The following is a 21,907-nucleotide window of genomic DNA, read 5'->3' on the forward strand; positions in this document are numbered from 1 at the left end:
GTACTCCCATACAGTTCATTTACAAACAGGCTGCACAGAAACAGGTACATAGGTTCATGTAAACTCCTGTTCACACAGATAACCACAATCAGAACCAAGTTAGAACCAACAATCAGAACATACAGAGAGATAATGATCATAAAATACAGGTATCTGAAAGGACCCGAGTCTATGTAAGCACTCAGAGTGAAATAGAAAACCTGAGTGGAGTTTACCATGATGCTGCAGGTCAGTAAGTTACAGACGGGCTGACGTTCACCACGTCTGCAGCTTCTTTTAAACTTTGAACTCCACTGAGAGCCTCCTGAGCTCATCAGCAGAGAAAAAACTGTCACACCTGATCGTATCCTGGAGTCACCGCGGGCACCGAGATGTTCCACTAACTGAACAAAAACACATTAAAAAAACAGCTACAGCACACATGAATGTTTTAACTTCAGTTACATTCATAAACCTGGAGTTTAGGGTAGTTTAACCTCATTACGCTGGTGTGTTTGTTTAATATTTTAATTATTTTTCTTTGTTTTGTAACCTGATTTTACCAAGATAAACATATGGATGGATGGATGGATGGATGGANCAGAGTTTAATAAATGAGAACAGTTTTAATAAATGAGAACAGTTTTAATAAATGAGAATAGTTTAATAAAATGAGAACAGTTTTAATAAATGAGAACAGTTTTAATAAATGAGAATAGTTTTAATAAATGAGAATAGTTTAATAAAATGAGAACAGTTTTAATAAATGAGAACAGTTTTAATAAATGAGAACAGTTTTATTAAATGAGAACAGAGTTTAATAAATGAGAACAGTTTTAATAAATGAGAACAGTTTTAATAAATGAGAATAGTTTAATAAAATGAGAACAGTTTTAATAAATGAGAATAGTTTAATAAAATGAGAACAGTTTTAATAAATGAGAATAGTTTAATAAATGAGAACAGTTTTATTAAATGAGAACAGAGTTTAATAAATGAGAACAGTTTTAATAAATGAGAATAGTTTAATAAAATGAGAACAGTTTTAATAAATGAGAACAGTTTTAATAAATGAGAACAGTTTTAATAAATGAGAATAGTTTAATAAAATGAGAACAGTTTTAATAAATGAGAACAGTTTTAATAAATGAGAACAGTTTTATTAAATGAGAACAGAGTTTAATAAATGAGAACAGTTTTAATAAATGAGAACAGTTTTAATAAATGAGAATAGTTTAATAAAATGAGAACAGTTTTAATAAATGAGAACAGTTTTAATAAATGAGAATAGTTTTAATAAATGAGAATAGTTTAATAAAATGAGAACAGTTTTAATAAATGAGAACAGTTTTAATAAATGAGAACAGTTTTATTAAATGAGAACAGAGTTTAATAAATGAGAACAGTTTTAATAAATGAGAACAGTTTTAATAAATGAGAATAGTTTAATAAAATGAGAACAGTTTTAATAAATGAGAATAGTTTAATAAAATGAGAACAGTTTTAATAAATGAGAATAGTTTAATAAATGAGAACAGTTTTATTAAATGAGAACAGAGTTTAATAAATGAGAACAGTTTTAATAAATGAGAATAGTTTAATAAAATGAGAACAGTTTTAATAAATGAGAACAGTTTTAATAAATGAGAACAGTTTTAATAAATGAGAATAGTTTAATAAAATGAGAACAGTTTTAATAAATGAGAACAGTTTTAATAAATGAGAACAGTTTTATTAAATGAGAACAGAGTTTAATAAATGAGAACAGTTTTAATAAATGAGAACAGTTTTAATAAATGAGAATAGTTTAATAAAATGAGAACAGTTTTAATAAATGAGAACAGTTTTAATAAATGAGAATAGTTTTAATAAATGAGAATAGTTTAATAAAATGAGAACAGTTTTAATAAATGAGAACAGTTTTAATAAATGAGAACAGTTTTATTAAATGAGAACAGAGTTTAATAAATGAGAACAGTTTTAATAAATGAGAACAGTTTTAATAAATGAGAATAGTTTAATAAAATGAGAACAGTTTTAATAAATGAGAATAGTTTAATAAAATGAGAACAGTTTTAATAAATGAGAATAGTTTAATAAATGAGAACAGTTTTATTAAATGAGAACAGAGTTTAATAAATGAGAACAGTTTTAATAAATGAGAATAGTTTAATAAAATGAGAACAGTTTTAATAAATGAGAACAGTTTTAATAAATGAGAACAGTTTTAATAAATGAGAATAGTTTAATAAAATGAGAACAGTTTTAATAAATGAGAACAGTTTTAATAAATGAGAACAGTTTTATTAAATGAGAACAGAGTTTAATAAATGAGAACAGTTTTAATAAATGAGAACAGTTTTAATAAATGAGAATAGTTTAATAAAATGAGAACAGTTTTAATAAATGAGAACAGTTTTAATAAATGAGAATAGTTTTAATAAATGAGAATAGTTTAATAAAATGAGAACAGTTTTAATAAATGAGAACAGTTTTAATAAATGAGAACAGTTTTATTAAATGAGAACAGAGTTTAATAAATGAGAACAGTTTTAATAAATGAGAACAGTTTTAATAAATGAGAATAGTTTAATAAAATGAGAACAGTTTTAATAAATGAGAATAGTTTAATAAAATGAGAACAGTTTTAATAAATGAGAATAGTTTAATAAATGAGAACAGTTTTATTAAATGAGAACAGAGTTTAATAAATGAGAACAGTTTTAATAAATGAGAATAGTTTAATAAAATGAGAACAGTTTTAATAAATGAGAACAGTTTTAATAAATGAGAACAGTTTTAATAAATGAGAATAGTTTAATAAAATGAGAACAGTTTTAATAAATGAGAACAGTTTTAATAAATGAGAACAGTTTTATTAAATGAGAACAGAGTTTAATAAATGAGAACAGTTTTAATAAATGAGAACAGTTTTAATAAATGAGAATAGTTTAATAAAATGAGAACAGTTTTAATAAATGAGAACAGTTTTAATAAATGAGAATAGTTTTAATAAATGAGAATAGTTTAATAAAATGAGAACAGTTTTAATAAATGAGAACAGTTTTAATAAATGAGAACAGTTTTATTAAATGAGAACAGAGTTTAATAAATGAGAACAGTTTTAATAAATGAGAACAGTTTTAATAAATGAGAATAGTTTAATAAAATGAGAACAGTTTTAATAAATGAGAATAGTTTAATAAAATGAGAACAGTTTTAATAAATGAGAATAGTTTAATAAATGAGAACAGTTTTATTAAATGAGAACAGAGTTTAATAAATGAGAACAGTTTTAATAAATGAGAATAGTTTAATAAAATGAGAACAGTTTTAATAAATGAGAACAGTTTTAATAAATGAGAACAGTTTTAATAAATGAGAATAGTTTAATAAAATGAGAACAGTTTTAATAAATGAGAACAGTTTTAATAAATGAGAACAGTTTTATTAAATGAGAACAGAGTTTAATAAATGAGAACAGTTTTAATAAATGAGAACAGTTTTAATAAATGAGAATAGTTTAATAAAATGAGAACAGTTTTAATAAATGAGAACAGTTTTAATAAATGAGAATAGTTTTAATAAATGAGAATAGTTTAATAAAATGAGAACAGTTTTAATAAATGAGAACAGTTTTAATAAATGAGAACAGTTTTATTAAATGAGAACAGAGTTTAATAAATGAGAACAGTTTTAATAAATGAGAACAGTTTTAATAAATGAGAATAGTTTAATAAAATGAGAACAGTTTTAATAAATGAGAATAGTTTAATAAAATGAGAACAGTTTTAATAAATGAGAATAGTTTAATAAATGAGAACAGTTTTATTAAATGAGAACAGAGTTTAATAAATGAGAACAGTTTTAATAAATGAGAATAGTTTAATAAAATGAGAACAGTTTTAATAAATGAGAACAGTTTTAATAAATGAGAACAGTTTTAATAAATGAGAATAGTTTAATAAAATGAGAACAGTTTTAATAAATGAGAACAGTTTTAATAAATGAGAACAGTTTTATTAAATGAGAACAGAGTTTAATAAATGAGAACAGTTTTAATAAATGAGAACAGTTTTAATAAATGAGAATAGTTTAATAAAATGAGAACAGTTTTAATAAATGAGAACAGTTTTAATAAATGAGAATAGTTTTAATAAATGAGAATAGTTTAATAAAATGAGAACAGTTTTAATAAATGAGAACAGTTTTAATAAATGAGAACAGTTTTATTAAATGAGAACAGAGTTTAATAAATGAGAACAGTTTTAATAAATGAGAACAGTTTTAATAAATGAGAATAGTTTAATAAAATGAGAACAGTTTTAATAAATGAGAATAGTTTAATAAAATGAGAACAGTTTTAATAAATGAGAATAGTTTAATAAATGAGAACAGTTTTATTAAATGAGAACAGAGTTTAATAAATGAGAACAGTTTTAATAAATGAGAATAGTTTAATAAAATGAGAACAGTTTTAATAAATGAGAACAGTTTTAATAAATGAGAACAGTTTTAATAAATGAGAATAGTTTAATAAAATGAGAACAGTTTTAATAAATGAGAACAGTTTTAATAAATGAGAACAGTTTTATTAAATGAGAACAGAGTTTAATAAATGAGAACAGTTTTAATAAATGAGAACAGTTTTAATAAATGAGAATAGTTTAATAAAATGAGAACAGTTTTAATAAATGAGAACAGTTTTAATAAATGAGAATAGTTTTAATAAATGAGAATAGTTTAATAAAATGAGAACAGTTTTAATAAATGAGAACAGTTTTAATAAATGAGAACAGTTTTATTAAATGAGAACAGAGTTTAATAAATGAGAACAGTTTTAATAAATGAGAACAGTTTTAATAAATGAGAATAGTTTAATAAAATGAGAACAGTTTTAATAAATGAGAATAGTTTAATAAAATGAGAACAGTTTTAATAAATGAGAATAGTTTAATAAATGAGAACAGTTTTATTAAATGAGAACAGAGTTTAATAAATGAGAACAGTTTTAATAAATGAGAATAGTTTAATAAAATGAGAACAGTTTTAATAAATGAGAACAGTTTTAATAAATGAGAACAGTTTTAATAAATGAGAATAGTTTAATAAAATGAGAACAGTTTTAATAAATGAGAACAGTTTTAATAAATGAGAACAGTTTTATTAAATGAGAACAGAGTTTAATAAATGAGAACAGTTTTAATAAATGAGAACAGTTTTAATAAATGAGAATAGTTTAATAAAATGAGAACAGTTTTAATAAATGAGAACAGTTTTAATAAATGAGAATAGTTTTAATAAATGAGAATAGTTTAATAAAATGAGAACAGTTTTAATAAATGAGAACAGTTTTAATAAATGAGAACAGTTTTATTAAATGAGAACAGAGTTTAATAAATGAGAACAGTTTTAATAAATGAGAACAGTTTTAATAAATGAGAATAGTTTAATAAAATGAGAACAGTTTTAATAAATGAGAATAGTTTAATAAAATGAGAACAGTTTTAATAAATGAGAATAGTTTAATAAATGAGAACAGTTTTATTAAATGAGAACAGAGTTTAATAAATGAGAACAGTTTTAATAAATGAGAATAGTTTAATAAAATGAGAACAGTTTTAATAAATGAGAACAGTTTTAATAAATGAGAACAGTTTTAATAAATGAGAATAGTTTAATAAAATGAGAACAGTTTTAATAAATGAGAACAGTTTTAATAAATGAGAACAGTTTTATTAAATGAGAACAGAGTTTAATAAATGAGAACAGTTTTAATAAATGAGAACAGTTTTAATAAATGAGAATAGTTTAATAAAATGAGAACAGTTTTAATAAATGAGAACAGTTTTAATAAATGAGAATAGTTTTAATAAATGAGAATAGTTTAATAAAATGAGAACAGTTTTAATAAATGAGAACAGTTTTAATAAATGAGAACAGTTTTATTAAATGAGAACAGAGTTTAATAAATGAGAACAGTTTTAATAAATGAGAACAGTTTTAATAAATGAGAATAGTTTAATAAAATGAGAACAGTTTTAATAAATGAGAATAGTTTAATAAAATGAGAACAGTTTTAATAAATGAGAATAGTTTAATAAATGAGAACAGTTTTATTAAATGAGAACAGAGTTTAATAAATGAGAACAGTTTTAATAAATGAGAATAGTTTAATAAAATGAGAACAGTTTTAATAAATGAGAACAGTTTTAATAAATGAGAACAGTTTTAATAAATGAGAATAGTTTAATAAAATGAGAACAGTTTTAATAAATGAGAACAGTTTTAATAAATGAGAACAGTTTTATTAAATGAGAACAGAGTTTAATAAATGAGAACAGTTTTAATAAATGAGAACAGTTTTAATAAATGAGAATAGTTTAATAAAATGAGAACAGTTTTAATAAATGAGAACAGTTTTAATAAATGAGAATAGTTTTAATAAATGAGAATAGTTTAATAAAATGAGAACAGTTTTAATAAATGAGAACAGTTTTAATAAATGAGAACAGTTTTATTAAATGAGAACAGAGTTTAATAAATGAGAACAGTTTTAATAAATGAGAACAGTTTTAATAAATGAGAATAGTTTAATAAAATGAGAACAGTTTTAATAAATGAGAATAGTTTAATAAAATGAGAACAGTTTTAATAAATGAGAATAGTTTAATAAATGAGAACAGTTTTATTAAATGAGAACAGAGTTTAATAAATGAGAACAGTTTTAATAAATGAGAATAGTTTAATAAAATGAGAACAGTTTTAATAAATGAGAACAGTTTTAATAAATGAGAACAGTTTTAATAAATGAGAATAGTTTAATAAAATGAGAACAGTTTTAATAAATGAGAACAGTTTTAATAAATGAGAACAGTTTTATTAAATGAGAACAGAGTTTAATAAATGAGAACAGTTTTAATAAATGAGAACAGTTTTAATAAATGAGAATAGTTTAATAAAATGAGAACAGTTTTAATAAATGAGAACAGTTTTAATAAATGAGAATAGTTTTAATAAATGAGAATAGTTTAATAAAATGAGAACAGTTTTAATAAATGAGAACAGTTTTAATAAATGAGAACAGTTTTATTAAATGAGAACAGAGTTTAATAAATGAGAACAGTTTTAATAAATGAGAACAGTTTTAATAAATGAGAATAGTTTAATAAAATGAGAACAGTTTTAATAAATGAGAATAGTTTAATAAAATGAGAACAGTTTTAATAAATGAGAATAGTTTAATAAATGAGAACAGTTTTATTAAATGAGAACAGAGTTTAATAAATGAGAACAGTTTTAATAAATGAGAATAGTTTAATAAAATGAGAACAGTTTTAATAAATGAGAACAGTTTTAATAAATGAGAACAGTTTTAATAAATGAGAATAGTTTAATAAAATGAGAACAGTTTTAATAAATGAGAACAGTTTTAATAAATGAGAACAGTTTTATTAAATGAGAACAGAGTTTAATAAATGAGAACAGTTTTAATAAATGAGAACAGTTTTAATAAATGAGAATAGTTTAATAAAATGAGAACAGTTTTAATAAATGAGAACAGTTTTAATAAATGAGAATAGTTTTAATAAATGAGAATAGTTTAATAAAATGAGAACAGTTTTAATAAATGAGAACAGTTTTAATAAATGAGAACAGTTTTATTAAATGAGAACAGAGTTTAATAAATGAGAACAGTTTTAATAAATGAGAACAGTTTTAATAAATGAGAATAGTTTAATAAAATGAGAACAGTTTTAATAAATGAGAATAGTTTAATAAAATGAGAACAGTTTTAATAAATGAGAATAGTTTAATAAATGAGAACAGTTTTATTAAATGAGAACAGAGTTTAATAAATGAGAACAGTTTTAATAAATGAGAATAGTTTAATAAAATGAGAACAGTTTTAATAAATGAGAACAGTTTTAATAAATGAGAACAGTTTTAATAAATGAGAATAGTTTAATAAAATGAGAACAGTTTTAATAAATGAGAACAGTTTTAATAAATGAGAACAGTTTTATTAAATGAGAACAGAGTTTAATAAATGAGAACAGTTTTAATAAATGAGAACAGTTTTAATAAATGAGAATAGTTTAATAAAATGAGAACAGTTTTAATAAATGAGAACAGTTTTAATAAATGAGAATAGTTTTAATAAATGAGAATAGTTTAATAAAATGAGAACAGTTTTAATAAATGAGAACAGTTTTAATAAATGAGAACAGTTTTATTAAATGAGAACAGAGTTTAATAAATGAGAACAGTTTTAATAAATGAGAACAGTTTTAATAAATGAGAATAGTTTAATAAAATGAGAACAGTTTTAATAAATGAGAATAGTTTAATAAAATGAGAACAGTTTTAATAAATGAGAATAGTTTAATAAATGAGAACAGTTTTATTAAATGAGAACAGAGTTTAATAAATGAGAACAGTTTTAATAAATGAGAATAGTTTAATAAAATGAGAACAGTTTTAATAAATGAGAACAGTTTTAATAAATGAGAACAGTTTTAATAAATGAGAATAGTTTAATAAAATGAGAACAGTTTTAATAAATGAGAACAGTTTTAATAAATGAGAACAGTTTTATTAAATGAGAACAGAGTTTAATAAATGAGAACAGTTTTAATAAATGAGAACAGTTTTAATAAATGAGAATAGTTTAATAAAATGAGAACAGTTTTAATAAATGAGAACAGTTTTAATAAATGAGAATAGTTTTAATAAATGAGAATAGTTTAATAAAATGAGAACAGTTTTAATAAATGAGAACAGTTTTAATAAATGAGAACAGTTTTATTAAATGAGAACAGAGTTTAATAAATGAGAACAGTTTTAATAAATGAGAACAGTTTTAATAAATGAGAATAGTTTAATAAAATGAGAACAGTTTTAATAAATGAGAATAGTTTAATAAAATGAGAACAGTTTTAATAAATGAGAATAGTTTAATAAATGAGAACAGTTTTATTAAATGAGAACAGAGTTTAATAAATGAGAACAGTTTTAATAAATGAGAATAGTTTAATAAAATGAGAACAGTTTTAATAAATGAGAACAGTTTTAATAAATGAGAACAGTTTTAATAAATGAGAATAGTTTAATAAAATGAGAACAGTTTTAATAAATGAGAACAGTTTTAATAAATGAGAACAGTTTTATTAAATGAGAACAGAGTTTAATAAATGAGAACAGTTTTAATAAATGAGAACAGTTTTAATAAATGAGAATAGTTTAATAAAATGAGAACAGTTTTAATAAATGAGAACAGTTTTAATAAATGAGAATAGTTTTAATAAATGAGAATAGTTTAATAAAATGAGAACAGTTTTAATAAATGAGAACAGTTTTAATAAATGAGAACAGTTTTATTAAATGAGAACAGAGTTTAATAAATGAGAACAGTTTTAATAAATGAGAACAGTTTTAATAAATGAGAATAGTTTAATAAAATGAGAACAGTTTTAATAAATGAGAATAGTTTAATAAAATGAGAACAGTTTTAATAAATGAGAATAGTTTAATAAATGAGAACAGTTTTATTAAATGAGAACAGAGTTTAATAAATGAGAACAGTTTTAATAAATGAGAATAGTTTAATAAAATGAGAACAGTTTTAATAAATGAGAACAGTTTTAATAAATGAGAACAGTTTTAATAAATGAGAATAGTTTAATAAAATGAGAACAGTTTTAATAAATGAGAACAGTTTTAATAAATGAGAACAGTTTTATTAAATGAGAACAGAGTTTAATAAATGAGAACAGTTTTAATAAATGAGAACAGTTTTAATAAATGAGAATAGTTTAATAAAATGAGAACAGTTTTAATAAATGAGAACAGTTTTAATAAATGAGAATAGTTTTAATAAATGAGAATAGTTTAATAAAATGAGAACAGTTTTAATAAATGAGAACAGTTTTAATAAATGAGAACAGTTTTATTAAATGAGAACAGAGTTTAATAAATGAGAACAGTTTTAATAAATGAGAACAGTTTTAATAAATGAGAATAGTTTAATAAAATGAGAACAGTTTTAATAAATGAGAATAGTTTAATAAAATGAGAACAGTTTTAATAAATGAGAATAGTTTAATAAATGAGAACAGTTTTATTAAATGAGAACAGAGTTTAATAAATGAGAACAGTTTTAATAAATGAGAATAGTTTAATAAAATGAGAACAGTTTTAATAAATGAGAACAGTTTTAATAAATGAGAACAGTTTTAATAAATGAGAATAGTTTAATAAAATGAGAACAGTTTTAATAAATGAGAACAGTTTTAATAAATGAGAACAGTTTTATTAAATGAGAACAGAGTTTAATAAATGAGAACAGTTTTAATAAATGAGAACAGTTTTAATAAATGAGAATAGTTTAATAAAATGAGAACAGTTTTAATAAATGAGAACAGTTTTAATAAATGAGAATAGTTTTAATAAATGAGAATAGTTTAATAAAATGAGAACAGTTTTAATAAATGAGAACAGTTTTAATAAATGAGAACAGTTTTATTAAATGAGAACAGAGTTTAATAAATGAGAACAGTTTTAATAAATGAGAACAGTTTTAATAAATGAGAATAGTTTAATAAAATGAGAACAGTTTTAATAAATGAGAATAGTTTAATAAAATGAGAACAGTTTTAATAAATGAGAATAGTTTAATAAATGAGAACAGTTTTATTAAATGAGAACAGAGTTTAATAAATGAGAACAGTTTTAATAAATGAGAATAGTTTAATAAAATGAGAACAGTTTTAATAAATGAGAACAGTTTTAATAAATGAGAACAGTTTTAATAAATGAGAATAGTTTAATAAAATGAGAACAGTTTTAATAAATGAGAACAGTTTTAATAAATGAGAACAGTTTTATTAAATGAGAACAGAGTTTAATAAATGAGAACAGTTTTAATAAATGAGAACAGTTTTAATAAATGAGAATAGTTTAATAAAATGAGAACAGTTTTAATAAATGAGAACAGTTTTAATAAATGAGAATAGTTTTAATAAATGAGAATAGTTTAATAAAATGAGAACAGTTTTAATAAATGAGAACAGTTTTAATAAATGAGAACAGTTTTATTAAATGAGAACAGAGTTTAATAAATGAGAACAGTTTTAATAAATGAGAACAGTTTTAATAAATGAGAATAGTTTAATAAAATGAGAACAGTTTTAATAAATGAGAATAGTTTAATAAAATGAGAACAGTTTTAATAAATGAGAATAGTTTAATAAATGAGAACAGTTTTATTAAATGAGAACAGAGTTTAATAAATGAGAACAGTTTTAATAAATGAGAATAGTTTAATAAAATGAGAACAGTTTTAATAAATGAGAACAGTTTTAATAAATGAGAACAGTTTTAATAAATGAGAATAGTTTAATAAAATGAGAACAGTTTTAATAAATGAGAACAGTTTTAATAAATGAGAACAGTTTTATTAAATGAGAACAGAGTTTAATAAATGAGAACAGTTTTAATAAATGAGAACAGTTTTAATAAATGAGAATAGTTTAATAAAATGAGAACAGTTTTAATAAATGAGAACAGTTTTAATAAATGAGAATAGTTTTAATAAATGAGAATAGTTTAATAAAATGAGAACAGTTTTAATAAATGAGAACAGTTTTAATAAATGAGAACAGTTTTATTAAATGAGAACAGAGTTTAATAAATGAGAACAGTTTTAATAAATGAGAACAGTTTTAATAAATGAGAATAGTTTAATAAAATGAGAACAGTTTTAATAAATGAGAATAGTTTAATAAAATGAGAACAGTTTTAATAAATGAGAATAGTTTAATAAATGAGAACAGTTTTATTAAATGAGAACAGAGTTTAATAAATGAGAACAGTTTTAATAAATGAGAATAGTTTAATAAAATGAGAACAGTTTTAATAAATGAGAACAGTTTTAATAAATGAGAACAGTTTTAATAAATGAGAATAGTTTAATAAAATGAGAACAGTTTTAATAAATGAGAACAGTTTTAATAAATGAGAACAGTTTTATTAAATGAGAACAGAGTTTAATAAATGAGAACAGTTTTAATAAATGAGAACAGTTTTAATAAATGAGAATAGTTTAATAAAATGAGAACAGTTTTAATAAATGAGAACAGTTTTAATAAATGAGAATAGTTTTAATAAATGAGAATAGTTTAATAAAATGAGAACAGTTTTAATAAATGAGAACAGTTTTAATAAATGAGAACAGTTTTATTAAATGAGAACAGAGTTTAATAAATGAGAACAGTTTTAATAAATGAGAACAGTTTTAATAAATGAGAATAGTTTAATAAAATGAGAACAGTTTTAATAAATGAGAATAGTTTAATAAAATGAGAACAGTTTTAATAAATGAGAATAGTTTAATAAATGAGAACAGTTTTATTAAATGAGAACAGAGTTTAATAAATGAGAACAGTTTTAATAAATGAGAATAGTTTAATAAAATGAGAACAGTTTTAATAAATGAGAACAGTTTTAATAAATGAGAACAGTTTTAATAAATGAGAATAGTTTAATAAAATGAGAACAGTTTTAATAAATGAGAACAGTTTTAATAAATGAGAACAGTTTTATTAAATGAGAACAGAGTTTAATAAATGAGAACAGTTTTAATAAATGAGAACAGTTTTAATAAATGAGAATAGTTTAATAAAATGAGAACAGTTTTAATAAATGAGAACAGTTTTAATAAATGAGAATAGTTTTAATAAATGAGAATAGTTTAATAAAATGAGAACAGTTTTAATAAATGAGAACAGTTTTAATAAATGAGAACAGTTTTATTAAATGAGAACAGAGTTTAATAAATGAGAACAGTTTTAATAAATGAGAACAGTTTTAATAAATGAGAATAGTTTAATAAAATGAGAACAGTTTTAATAAATGAGAATAGTTTAATAAAATGAGAACAGTTTTAATAAATGAGAATAGTTTAATAAATGAGAACAGTTTTATTAAATGAGAACAGAGTTTAATAAATGAGAACAGTTTTAATAAATGAGAATAGTTTAATAAAATGAGAACAGTTTTAATAAATGAGAACAGTTTTAATAAATGAGAACAGTTTTAATAAATGAGAATAGTTTAATAAAATGAGAACAGTTTTAATAAATGAGAACAGTTTTAATAAATGAGAACAGTTTTATTAAATGAGAACAGAGTTTAATAAATGAGAACAGTTTTAATAAATGAGAACAGTTTTAATAAATGAGAATAGTTTAATAAAATGAGAACAGTTTTAATAAATGAGAACAGTTTTAATAAATGAGAATAGTTTTAATAAATGAGAATAGTTTAATAAAATGAGAACAGTTTTAATAAATGAGAACAGTTTTAATAAATGAGAACAGTTTTATTAAATGAGAACAGAGTTTAATAAATGAGAACAGTTTTAATAAATGAGAACAGTTTTAATAAATGAGAATAGTTTAATAAAATGAGAACAGTTTTAATAAATGAGAATAGTTTAATAAAATGAGAACAGTTTTAATAAATGAGAATAGTTTAATAAATGAGAACAGTTTTATTAAATGAGAACAGAGTTTAATAAATGAGAACAGTTTTAATAAATGAGAATAGTTTAATAAAATGAGAACAGTTTTAATAAATGAGAACAGTTTTAATAAATGAGAACAGTTTTAATAAATGAGAATAGTTTAATAAAATGAGAACAGTTTTAATAAATGAGAACAGTTTTAATAAATGAGAACAGTTTTATTAAATGAGAACAGAGTTTAATAAATGAGAACAGTTTTAATAAATGAGAACAGTTTTAATAAATGAGAATAGTTTAATAAAATGAGAACAGTTTTAATAAATGAGAACAGTTTTAATAAATGAGAATAGTTTTAATAAATGAGAATAGTTTAATAAAATGAGAACAGTTTTAATAAATGAGAACAGTTTTAATAAATGAGAACAGTTTTATTAAATGAGAACAGAGTTTAATAAATGAGAACAGTTTTAATAAATGAGAACAGTTTTAATAAATGAGAATAGTTTAATAAAATGAGAACAGTTTTAATAAATGAGAATAGTTTAATAAAATGAGAACAGTTTTAATAAATGAGAATAGTTTAATAAATGAGAACAGTTTTATTAAATGAGAACAGAGTTTAATAAATGAGAACAGTTTTAATAAATGAGAATAGTTTAATAAAATGAGAACAGTTTTAATAAATGAGAACAGTTTTAATAAATGAGAACAGTTTTAATAAATGAGAATAGTTTAATAAAATGAGAACAGTTTTAATAAATGAGAACAGTTTTAATAAATGAGAACAGTTTTATTAAATGAGAACAGAGTTTAATAAATGAGAACAGTTTTAATAAATGAGAACAGTTTTAATAAATGAGAATAGTTTAATAAAATGAGAACAGTTTTAATAAATGAGAACAGTTTTAATAAATGAGAATAGTTTTAATAAATGAGAATAGTTTAATAAAATGAGAACAGTTTTAATAAATGAGAACAGTTTTAATAAATGAGAACAGTTTTATTAAATGAGAACAGAGTTTAATAAATGAGAACAGTTTTAATAAATGAGAACAGTTTTAATAAATGAGAATAGTTTAATAAAATGAGAACAGTTTTAATAAATGAGAATAGTTTAATAAAATGAGAACAGTTTTAATAAATGAGAATAGTTTAATAAATGAGAACAGTTTTATTAAATGAGAACAGAGTTTAATAAATGAGAACAGTTTTAATAAATGAGAATAGTTTAATAAAATGAGAACAGTTTTAATAAATGAGAACAGTTTTAATAAATGAGAACAGTTTTAATAAATGAGAATAGTTTAATAAAATGAGAACAGTTTTAATAAATGAGAACAGTTTTAATAAATGAGAACAGTTTTATTAAATGAGAACAGAGTTTAATAAATGAGAACAGTTTTAATAAATGAGAACAGTTTTAATAAATGAGAATAGTTTAATAAAATGAGAACAGTTTTAATAAATGAGAACAGTTTTAATAAATGAGAATAGTTTTAATAAATGAGAATAGTTTAATAAAATGAGAACAGTTTTAATAAATGAGAACAGTTTTAATAAATGAGAACAGTTTTATTAAATGAGAACAGAGTTTAATAAATGAGAACAGTTTTAATAAATGAGAACAGTTTTAATAAATGAGAATAGTTTAATAAAATGAGAACAGTTTTAATAAATGAGAATAGTTTAATAAAATGAGAACAGTTTTAATAAATGAGAATAGTTTAATAAATGAGAACAGTTTTATTAAATGAGAACAGAGTTTAATAAATGAGAACAGTTTTAATAAATGAGAATAGTTTAATAAAATGAGAACAGTTTTAATAAATGAGAACAGTTTTAATAAATGAGAACAGTTTTAATAAATGAGAATAGTTTAATAAAATGAGAACAGTTTTAATAAATGAGAACAGTTTTAATAAATGAGAACAGTTTTATTAAATGAGAACAGAGTTTAATAAATGAGAACAGTTTTAATAAATGAGAACAGTTTTAATAAATGAGAATAGTTTAATAAAATGAGAACAGTTTTAATAAATGAGAACAGTTTTAATAAATGAGAATAGTTTTAATAAATGAGAATAGTTTAATAAAATGAGAACAGTTTTAATAAATGAGAACAGTTTTAATAAATGAGAACAGTTTTATTAAATGAGAACAGAGTTTAATAAATGAGAACAGTTTTAATAAATGAGAACAGTTTTAATAAATGAGAATAGTTTAATAAAATGAGAACAGTTTTAATAAATGAGAATAGTTTAATAAAATGAGAACAGTTTTAATAAATGAGAATAGTTTAATAAATGAGAACAGTTTTATTAAATGAGAACAGAGTTTAATAAATGAGAACAGTTTTAATAAATGAGAATAGTTTAATAAAATGAGAACAGTTTTAATAAATGAGAACAGTTTTAATAAATGAGAACAGTTTTAATAAATGAGAATAGTTTAATAAAATGAGAACAGTTTTAATAAATGAGAACAGTTTTAATAAATGAGAACAGTTTTATTAAATGAGAACAGAGTTTAATAAATGAGAACAGTTTTAATAAATGAGAACAGTTTTAATAAATGAGAATAGTTTAATAAAATGAGAACAGTTTTAATAAATGAGAACAGTTTTAATAAATGAGAATAGTTTTAATAAATGAGAATAGTTTAATAAAATGAGAACAGTTTTAATAAATGAGAACAGTTTTAATAAATGAGAACAGTTTTATTAAATGAGAACAGAGTTTAATAAATGAGAACAGTTTTAATAAATGAGAACAGTTTTAATAAATGAGAATAGTTTAATAAAATGAGAACAGTTTTAATAAATGAGAACAGTTTTAATAAATGAGAACAGTTTTAATAAATGAGAACAGTTTTAATAAATGAGAACAGTTTTAATAAATGAGAACAGTTTTAATAAATGAGCTTTCTGTTGAAATAGACTTTAACTGATTTTAATCATAAGAAGAACAACAGATTAGATTTATTCAGATAATGTTCATCTTTTGTTTGTTTATTTGGAGCTTCAAACGATGTAAAGCCACCTTGTTCTACTGTTTAGGTACAAATATTTATTGTAAATTTTCAGCAAATGTTTGTATTTTGATCAAAAAATGAATTTAAAAGACATTAAAATCAGATTCTGTAGAAGTCTGGAATTATAGAAAGGAAAAATGGGCCGTTGCTGCTCAGTTAACTCAAACATCTGAATGAATTCTTTCTTGACGTCATGATGTTCCTCACACAAAGCTTGAATAAAAAATATAAGTTATGGTTGAGGTTTGAAATGAAGCAGAACAACAGTTTATTGGGAGGTTTTCAGGTTTTTCATAAATCGAAGGAGACAAAATAATTATCTTCAGTTTGTGGAAAATGCAGGACAAACTGATTTTATTGCTTTCACAATAAAAGTTCTGGTAGATAAATGAAATGCATGACAGCATACAGACAAATCATCGAAAAGAACTGACTTATAAACTAAACGTTATATTTCTTTACATTTACAAACTAAAAAGATATTAAATTATATAAACGTTTGTTGGGAAAAAGCTGGCCTGTGGAGAAGAAAAGTGATCAAGGAAATGTAAACATTTGGACAAAATTATTCATTTAAAAGTGATTTCCATTCTCACTTTTAAAAGCTTGGTTAAAATAAAGACATTTGATTTTTATTTTCTTCTTTTCAATTAAAAAGCATTTATTGTAACAAATGAAAGACGCTTGAACAATCCTGATTTAAATTTTTAAAACTTTTATCGGGTCTAAAAAGCTGAACTGAACAAATCTGCTGACGGATTCCTGTTTTCTCCACAGAACAGACGTTTACACGCCTCACGGATCGAGCTCATTTTCAGTCCGTACAGAATCGGGTTAAAGAGCGGCTGGCATGTCAGGAAGTACAGAGATAAAATAATGGCCACCACGGCAGGAAGTCTGCTCAGCTCGAACCTGCTCTGTAAAATCTGAAAACAGCAGCCGAAAGAGAAGTTCAGGATGGAGGCCAGGTGAGGCGTGCAGGTGCTGACGGCCTTCTGCCGGGTCTGTTTGGATCCAGAGAAACACACCTCCAGAATCTTTGCATACATGTAAAGGATTAAAACCAGAGGAATGATGATGGAGACGACTGTGTAAAGGAGTCCTAAAACGTTATTGAGGCTTGTGTTGGAGCAGCTGAGCTTAACGATGGCGTAGTTTCCACAGTAGACTCTGTCGATGGTGTTCCCACAGCGCTGCAGCGGGGCGCTCAGGGAAACCACAACCACAATCGCAACAAAAGGGAACAACCATGTGAGAGCGATAAGCAGGACCACCTTTTTAGAGGTCATCAGAGCGCTGTATTGCAGAGGGAAACAGATAGCAACGTATCTGTCGTAAGACATGACGGCTAAATTAAAAAGCTCTATGATTCCATAAGTGTAAACACAGTAAATCTGCAGGAAACAGAGCGGAGCAGAAATAATGTGAACGTCTGACAGAATCTGAACCAGAAGCAGTGGAAACAAGCCTGTACTCCCATACAGTTCATTTACAAACAGGCTGCACAGAAACAGGTACATAGGTTCATGTAAACTCCTGTTCACACAGATAACCACAATCAGAACCAAGTTAGAACCAACAATCAGAACATACAGAGAGATAATGATCATAAAATACAGGTATCTGAAAGGACCCGAGTCTATGTAAGCACTCAGAGTGAAATAGAAAACCTGAGTGGAGTTTACCATGATGCTGCAGGTCAGTAAGTTACAGACGGGCTGACGTTCACCACGTCTGCAGCTTCTTTTAAACTTTGAACTCCACTGAGAGCCTCCTGAGCTCATCAGCAGAGAAAAAACTGTCACACCTGATCGTATCCTGGAGTCACCGCGGGCACCGAGATGTTCCACTAACTGAACAAAAACACATTAAAAAAACAGCTACAGCACACATGAATGTTTTAACTTCAGTTACATTCATAAACCTGGAGTTTAGGGTAGTTTAACCTCATTACGCTGGTGTGTTTGTTTAATATTTTAATTATTTTTCTTTGTTTTGTAACCTGATTTTACCAAGATAAACATATGGATGGATGGATGGATGGATGGATGGATGGGTTGGTTGATGTTGGATGGATGGATGGATGGATCGGTTGGTTGATGTTGGATGGATGGATGGATGAATGATAGCTTTTATTTAGCATTTTAGCTTTTAGCTATCTTTTTTGTTACTTGTAAACTTGGAACTTCCAGCTAGCCTTTAGCTACTTTAAGCTGTTAGCTGTTCTGTTAGTTTTGGTTTTAGTCACATTTTAGCTTCATTTAGCTTTTAGCTCATGTTCTTGTGGTGTTCTCCTGGTGTTCTCCAGGTGTTCTCCCGGTGTTCTCCTGGTGTTCTCCAGGTGTTCTCCCGGTGTTCTCCCGGTGTTCTCCCGGTGTTCTCCTGGTGTTCTCCAGGTGTTCTCCCAGTGTTCTCCCGGTGTTCTCCCAGTGTTCTCCCAGTGTTCTCCTGTTATGTGAGTTTCAGATATAAAATTCACCGTCATCGTGTGTTTCGGCTGCTGAGGACCAACACACGAATGTGTCCAACGTCTGTTCCCTCAGGCGGACATCCATGTCCTGAAGTAACCGTGGCGACAGCAGAGCGTCCTCTGAGCTCTGGCAGCAGCAGCCCTGCCGGGGCTCATTACTGAGACACGGTAAACATGATGCAATCACAGATGACCTCTGACCCCGACGCCACACAGCTGCTGCAGGAGAATCGTGATTAACCTGAATGAGGAACAGACTAATTACTGCCCACGACCAAGGCGGGTAACGATGTTTTTATCTGCTGTATGAGAGTCAACCTGGTTCAAGATGGCCGCCACAGCCAAGCTTAAACTCAGTTCCACCTCTGAGTGCTGACACAATGTCAGTTAACCAGCTGGAGGTCATGAAGGGCGGCGGGCGATGGTGGAGTGATGGAGGTGAGGTGGGTCCAGACCCAGACCTATCTGGACTGACCGGGCCTGTTGGGTCACCCCACCCGGACTGTGGAACCAACCTCAGGACTCCATCACCGATCTGAACTTTATTAAACTGAATCTTCAAACAGGCAGGTTTTAATGCCTGGTGGCACTCCATCTTTAACTTCAGTGATGTGAAGCACTTTGTGCAGTTTGCTTGTTTAAAGGGTCTGTTAAATGATGACTGGATGATTAAACCCAGACTCAGACCCGGACCCTAACCCTGACTCAGACTCAGACTCAGACCCTGACTCAGACCCTGATACAGACCCAGATCCAGACCCTGACCCTGACCCTGACTCAGACTCAGACCCAGTACCTGACTAAAACCTTCAGATGTTGGACCAGCTCCTGTTTCCTGTCCGTTCATCCAGAGGAAGTTCACACCCTGCAGCTGAAACTGGTTTGATCTGATCTGGGACTTAAATCTGGACCTTCACCGTCTCGAGCTGCTCGTCGTCTCTGACCATCTGACCTTCATTCCACCGTTCTTCTCTTCCACTTAAATGATCAATAAAATGATTTTAATTAGGCCTTAAAGGGCAGCTTCCCCTCTTGGCCCCGCCCACTTTACCTACCATTGATGACGATGAAACACCTGAGAAACCAAACGACTGAAGATCTGTCCCCAAAGTGTCCTTTTAAATGTTAGGCCACGAAATGTTGCCTCAGCTGCAATAAATAAATAATTTAAATCATTTTCATTTTTTTTTTGGAGATCCAGAGACAAGAGCCAACCCGCGGCTCAAACTGACTCAGGGGGGTCATCTGGGTCCAAAAACCAATGTCCCACATCAGGACCAGGACTTGGTCCTGTGAGAATCCTGGTCCTGAGCAGGTAGGAGAGTATCCCTGAAATAAAAACTACATTCATAAATCCTATTCTGTCTTTATGAAGATTTACTGGATTCTCTGCTTCATTTGTTGGATTTACAGGCTGGTGTCTCGTTGCTACAACATGTTACCTTGAAACACACACACACACACACTCACACAGAGCTGGGTGTGTGGGGGGGTGTCGCCCTCTGGTGGCTTTCTGCAGACGCTTCAATGAATCTCATCTTCACAAGTTCAGGTTCCTCATTTCCAAACCTCCTGATGTCTCTGTGTGTGTGTGTGTGTGTCTGTGGGTGTTTGTGTGTGGGCTTACAATTATTAACTAAGAGGACATTTACACGAATCCATACCACGCTACAGAGACATTTGGAATTGTGAGGACAGACCCAAAGTCCTCACAACCTTCACAGTAATAAAACTATTGGAGTTTGCTTAGATAGATGCTAAAAGGGTAAATTTAAAAAATTTAAGCATGTCTGCATAGTTCACATAAATTAGAATTGTGTTTTTTTTTTTTTTTATTGAAACAGTGCCCCTGCTGGTGGCTTTGGGTACTACATGTCCTCATGAATAATTGACACAGAGAGTATTTTTGGAGGATTTTGATTGAGCTTTTTAGATTTTAAGGGGTAATGGTACGCCACAGACTCTCTTCAAATTTGAGTCAGCTTCCCTAGTTTTATCAGTTAGGATTTTAGATCCAACTTTAAATTTGTGTGGTAACTCAGTCTTATAATAATCTTAATTTGGCCATTCTGAATTTGATTGGCTCACTACTCAAAATCTGCAATGAAACAAGATATTCTAGTGCATCACTTTTGTTCCAAACTAAAGTGTAGTCATTTAATTTAGACCTAAAACAAAAGCTGAGAAAGTTTTGAAAGAAGAGCATTATGTTTCTCACAGTAAATTAAAACCCTGTCAGGCACGTCAATTTATATTAACAATCTGTATTTTAAGAATTACCCCATATATCTTAGTATATTACATTGTACTGCTGCTCACATTCATATTTTTGGGTTTGATCTTGTTACATTTGTTGAATTTTACGTTTTAAAAAAATTATATTTTTGTATTTCTTTAGACTAGACTGTCCCTATGTCACTTGTGCTTGCTTTAATGCACATGACTGTCATTACAGCGACACTCACTGGATATATTTCTGTAAGTTATACAGTATCTTTACAAACCCTCTTAGTCCTTATAATGTATTTTTATGTTAATGTCGGAGCTTATTAATCTAATTAGAAATGTCCTCTTTATATAGTATTCAGTCAGGTTGTGTGTATTCAAAATATTAAGTGATATCTGTGTTGTATGGCTAAAAATAAATTTATGGATATGGTCAACACTTCTGTAGACCAAGCAGAAAGTGGTGTCCCCATAATTAACCAACCAAACTTGTTTAAAAGACTTGTCCTAATAGGTGACATTAACCAGTATGAGTGTGTGTGTGTGTGTGTGTGTGTGTGTGTGTGTGTGTGTTTGTGTGTTTGTGTGTGTGTGTGTGTGTGACGAACCACTGGACAGATTTTAATAAATCTTACAGAAAATAAAATAACCCTTGGCTGTTCGTCCACAACTGATCC

At 25.8% G+C, this 21,907-nt stretch overlaps 2 protein-coding genes across 2 annotated transcripts in view; both read right to left on the reverse strand.

Annotated features, from left to right (window-relative positions):
* LOC108229694 (olfactory receptor 11A1-like) overlaps positions 1 to 257 on the reverse strand; it is a 3,310-nt gene extending 3,053 nt beyond the window's left edge. The window contains exon 1 of the mRNA XM_037974393.1: positions 28 to 257. Coding sequence (XP_037830321.1) covers positions 28 to 218 — 191 coding nt within the window. The 5' untranslated portion in view covers positions 219 to 257. The remainder of the gene's footprint in view (positions 1 to 27) is intronic.
* A 16,287-nt stretch (positions 258 to 16,544) lies between these two features.
* LOC108228341 (olfactory receptor 11A1-like) lies at positions 16,545 to 18,261 on the reverse strand. Its single transcript, XM_017403884.2, has one exon. The coding sequence runs from the start codon at positions 18,220 to 18,222 to the stop codon at positions 17,260 to 17,262; it is 963 nt and encodes a 320-aa protein (XP_017259373.1). The 5' UTR covers positions 18,223 to 18,261; the 3' UTR covers positions 16,545 to 17,259.
* Between the last annotated feature and the right edge of the window lie 3,646 nt (positions 18,262 to 21,907).

This window comes from Kryptolebias marmoratus, unplaced genomic scaffold (genome assembly GCF_001649575.2).
Source record: "Kryptolebias marmoratus isolate JLee-2015 unplaced genomic scaffold, ASM164957v2 Scaffold35, whole genome shotgun sequence".
NCBI lineage: Eukaryota > Metazoa > Chordata > Actinopteri > Cyprinodontiformes > Rivulidae > Kryptolebias > Kryptolebias marmoratus.